We start from the raw sequence: 5,000 nt of genomic DNA on the forward strand, positions 1-5,000 counted from the left end.
ATGAAAGCTATATGTCCAACACGCTTCCTCTTGTCCTCACACGCGCACACGTCCGTGTGGAATAACGCGGATACCTCCGTCTGCGGCGGCGTGTTCGTCCTCCGCCACGGGAACGAGTTGGAAGAGGCTGTCGCTCACGTTGTGGAGAACGTGAGTTTGGGTTCCGCTGCTTCCAGAACGCGGTTTGATAGAAACTCGTACAGCTACGGAGCGGTATGTCCACCACCGCACACAGAACCACGAAGGTGCCATCTGGAACCGAAAATGGTTCTTCAGAGTGACGTCATAGAAGAACCTTTCAAACCGGGGTTCTTTAAGGAACCATTTCCTCAAAGAGTTATTGCAAGAACCTATAAAGGTGTCTCAAAGAACCTTAAAAAATAGTTCTTTAAGGCACCATTTCTGGTTTTTCAAAGAACCTTTCAAACCAGGGTTCTTTAAAGAACCATTTCCTTAGAGAGTTCTTCAAAGAACCTATAAAGGTGTCTCTGAGAACCTTAAAAAATAGTTTTTGAAGGCACCATTTCTGGTTCCACGAAGAACCTTTTAAACCAGGGTTCTTTAAAGAACCATTTCCTCAAAGAGTTCTTCAAAGAACCTATAAAGGTGTCTCAAAGAACCTTCACAAATGGTTCTTTAAGGCACCATTTCTGGTTTCACAAAGAACCTTTCAAACCAGGGTTCTTTAAAGAACCATTTCCTTAGAGAGTTCTTCAAAGAACCTATAAAGGTGTCTCTAAGAACCTTAAAAAATAGTTCTTTAAGGCACCATTTCTGGTTTCTCAAAGAACCTTTCAAACCACGGTTCTTTAAAGAACCATGTCCTTAAATAGTTCTTCAAAGAACCTATAAAGGTGTCTCAAGAACCTTCAAAACATGGTTCTTTAAGGCACCATTTCTGGTTCCTCAAAGAACCTTTCAAACCAGGGTTCTTTAAAGAACCATTTCCTTAGAGAGTTCTTCAAAGAACCTATAAAGGTGTCTCTGAGAACCTTAAAAATAGTTTTTTAAGGCACCATTTCTGGTTCCACGAAGAACCTTTTAAACCAGGGTTCTTTAAAGAACCATTTCCTCAAAGAGTTCTTCAAAGAACCTATAAAGGTGTCTCAAAGAACCTTCACAAATGGTTCTTTAAGGCACCATTTCTGGTTTCACAAAGAACCTTTCAAACCACGGTTCTTTAAAGAACCATGTCCTTAAATAGTTCTTCAAAGAACCTATAAAGGTGTCTCAAGAACCTTCAAAACATGGTTCTTTAAGGCACCATTTCTGGTTCCTCAAAGAACCTTTCAAACCAGGGTTCTTTAAGGAACCATTTCCTTAAATAGTTCTTCAAAGAACCTATAAAGGTGTCTCAAACAAAAAAAATGGTTCTCCAGTCTGTGATGTAGGTGAACCACAAAGCCTTTTAAAGAACCATTTCAGAACCATTACTTTTCATCATCATCATCATCATCATCATCATCATCATCATGGCCACGTTCATCTCGACCACTCGGCCTTCGCCCCCTTCAGCTGTGGCGCTCGTACACAAGAGGGGGGGAGGGCTGGGGGGGGGGGGATCTTATTGGCCCTCTGTGACCATCCGATTGGCTGCCGAGGTATCAGGTATCCCGGGCGGGGGCATGCCAGCCAGCGCTGTGGCAACTGCCCCCCCCCCCGTGTGTGTTTGCCCTCGCTATGACAACACACGGCCTTTAAGCCGCCGCTTCACGAGGAAGCAGCGATGGCAACGCTCCGGCAGAACGACGACCCCGTGACCTCTGCAAACTCGTCCCTCTCCTCTTCGTCAGGCAGAATAGGCGACGCTGAGCCAGAAAGCCTTCACCGTGACACACACGCCAACCTCTGGTGCCCCGTGTTTGTCTTATCACTGCCACACACACACACACACACACACATATAAATACTTTCAGATCGGGGGCACACCCATTCGGGTTTTTGACGCTGATCTCGAGCTCATTGTTTCGCGAAGATTTATGAGCCGGCGAGTCGCAACGGGATGTCATAAAAAATAAACTTCTGGAAACCATCAGACATGTCTTCATAATGTCCCTCATCTCTCCTCTCCAATTATATCTAATCCAACCTCCTGAACTCACATGAATCGATTCCATCACCACCATTAGGGGGCAGCATTGATTGAATAAATTAGGTGAAACTCTCTCTCTCTCTCAGACACACACACATGGACACACAAAGGGGGCACAGACATGGACATGATCAATTATGTGTCAAGCGTTTCTTCCTCAATGAATGAATGGCCCGATGACTATAGGCAACCGACGGTCCATTGTCTACTGACACTGGAGACTAAGTTCTCATGCAGTTCATTATCTCAAAAAAGGGGGACGACTCGAAAGAGATCCAAAGAGACCATTAATCATCATTCCTTTCACCCGGCGGAGAGAAGGAAAGGACCGAAATAACAGCACTACTGTAATGCTATACAGTATATATATGTTCTCGAGATTTATGATTTGTTTTTTTTCAAACGAGGAGAGGGTTTTTAAACTGCTCTTGTATTTATAGGGAGAACATATATTACACGCTCACGCCTCCTACACCTCCCACAGACATAATTAGAATTCCCCGTGGCCTATATTACATGAATGTTATGGCACACGTGTTTAGTGCCGGATCTCCAGGGACAAGCAGGTTCTGTTCTTCTCTTTAAAAAAAAGAAAATGTTTTTTTTCTTCTCCACTCGGCACTTTTACGCACGCAGCCTATCACGGTGTCCCTCTCCACCGCGTTCAGTATGACGAACAACTCCAAAGTCCAATTCAATTTGGGCCATGGCTCGGGGTCGAGGTGGTGGAGGGGGGGGGGTGCGGTGGAGATACGGGGTCAACCCAATAACAGACTCCCCCCTCCCTCCCTCCCCGGCCCCCTCCACGTCCCCATAAATGCCTCCGCTCCGGACAGAGCGCGCTGTGATTGGCCGCGGCTCCTCTCTGTGGGCTGTCCCCCAGCGCGCTGCTCCTCGGCTCCGGTTACAGTTGAGCTCGAGCTGCTGCACTCGCCGGAGCGCGGAGAGAGAGAGGGAGAGAGAGAAAGAGAGAGAGAGAGAGAGAGAGCGCTACACGGTTTTTAAAAAAAAGAAAGAAGGAAATATAGACAAGACACACCGGCGAGGAGAGCGGATTCACAGCCACGGAGCGGACCGGAAGACAGGTCTGACCTACCCACGACACTTTTTATTCGATATATGTATATTTAAATATATATACATATATCCGTGTCCGCGAGAGAAAACACCGGTGAGACTAGTGCTGCTCATTTTACGCACCGGCCACGCAGCATGTCCCGGGCGGACTAGAGAGGCGACCCTTGCTGGAAGCGCAACGCGCACGCGGAACGGCGCCGAGGAGGACCGTATTGACAATAGAAACTCAACTCGAGAAGAATAGCAAAGGTTGAGGAGGAGGAAGAGGAGGAGGAGCGAAAGATAACACCGGAATGAAGAGGACCTCGGGATTCCCGGCGTGCTGCGGAGTTGTGACTGATGGATGAATGCGGCCATCTGTAGGCTATATCCAGCGACAGGTACCGACGCCACCGGGGGAGCGTTGACAAAAAGACGCGGCGCAGCGCGTCGACCGGCGGCCGCATTGATAGAAGAGAAGAAGAGAGAGAGGGAAGGACAACAAGACGAGAGGAAGGACCTGTGCGATCGGTCGGATCCGTCTCATCGCACCGTTACCGTTCTCCACACGCAAGAAGGTCGCGAGGGGGGCTGTGAGTGTGTGTGTGTGCGTCTCAGCCACAGGTCACACAGGACACTCCCGGGGGCTGCTCGCCTCCCCGATCCAACCGAGAACCGGAGGATCCGTCGCACGTCCCGCGGACAGTTCATCGGGGACACTCGCAGGGGGTCCGGAGAGGAATTTTAAATTATTTTTTATAAAAAACAAAAAAGGTCGGACAGAAGGACATGTATCTGATAACGACCTCACATGCTCCCGACTGATCTCTGCTCACCTTCCCACGGGGCGAACCGCAAGAGAAACCCGCAGGCTGCCCGGCGCACCGTCCGACCCTCTGAGACCCCCCCTCCCTCCCTCCCCTCTCTCCCCGGTCCGTCGGCTCGCCGTCCGGAGTCCGTTAAATCAGAATGGCGGGACCCGGTTGTTGGAAGTATTACCTCTGGATCTTTATTTTCACGTGCAGGTCGACGCTCACCTCGGCCAAGTCGCTGCAGACTATAGTCTGGGGCGTGCAGAATTCCAAGTAAGTCTCGTATTTCATTTGTACCAGCGAAATGCCCAAACTCTCTGGGTGTGTGCGTAATGGAGCACTGAGGTGACATGGGGGGGGGGGGGGGTGGACACACAAAAAGTTACCATTGTGTGTGTGTGTGTGTGCACGCTGCGTTAAGTGTTCTGTTAAATGTGGCATTCGGAAAAGGAGCATAATGCATTTTATTTTATTTATTTGGGGGGGGGGGGGGGCTGCAATTGTCATTCCTGCACAGTTTCGTGTTGATTCATTTCTCAGCGGGGGGGGGGGGGGGGCAGCACTAAAGCAGCACAGTAGGTGGAGGCGTCTATGTTATACAGGAGGCCAGGCTGTAATAGATGGTTAATTACAATAGTTAATGGATATATTACACGCCTCTGTTTATTTCCCGGATGGTGATGAGGGGGGGGGGGGGGGCGGGGGCAAAGTCTGCTCGGACGTCTCACTACAGGCCTTATCTCTGTGAGTTGGTCCACTTCTTCTGCCCTGAAACGTCTTTATATATTGGGGGCAATCAGCTGAGCGGATGACAGCGTGCCATGTGGGTGAAAGTGTGGTCCAGGTGAACATCCGGGTTACTTGACCTTCTTTTGGAAGGGGGGGGGTCACACCCAGAATAAAGTTTGACTTTTGTCGAGTTCGCCGCACAAATCTCGTGCGATCCGATGTGGCAACGTTTGAAGGACATTCACTTTTTCTTTTACATTTTATTTGTTTTACTCTGGCTCGGATCCAGCCTAATATTCTTTTGGGTGTGC

General features: G+C 49.1%; 1 protein-coding gene across 1 annotated transcript in view; it reads left to right on the top strand.

Annotated features, from left to right (window-relative positions):
• The first annotated feature begins 3,093 nt into the window (after positions 1 to 3,093).
• Positions 3,094 to 5,000, top strand: part of efnb1 (ephrin-B1) — a 67,396-nt gene continuing 65,489 nt past the window's right edge. The window contains exon 1 of the mRNA XM_056440099.1: positions 3,094 to 4,233. Within this exon, the coding sequence (XP_056296074.1) occupies positions 4,118 to 4,233 (116 nt within the window). The 5' untranslated portion in view covers positions 3,094 to 4,117. The remainder of the gene's footprint in view (positions 4,234 to 5,000) is intronic.

The sequence above is a fragment of the Pseudoliparis swirei genome, chromosome 19 (genome assembly GCF_029220125.1).
Source record: "Pseudoliparis swirei isolate HS2019 ecotype Mariana Trench chromosome 19, NWPU_hadal_v1, whole genome shotgun sequence".
NCBI lineage: Eukaryota > Metazoa > Chordata > Actinopteri > Perciformes > Liparidae > Pseudoliparis > Pseudoliparis swirei.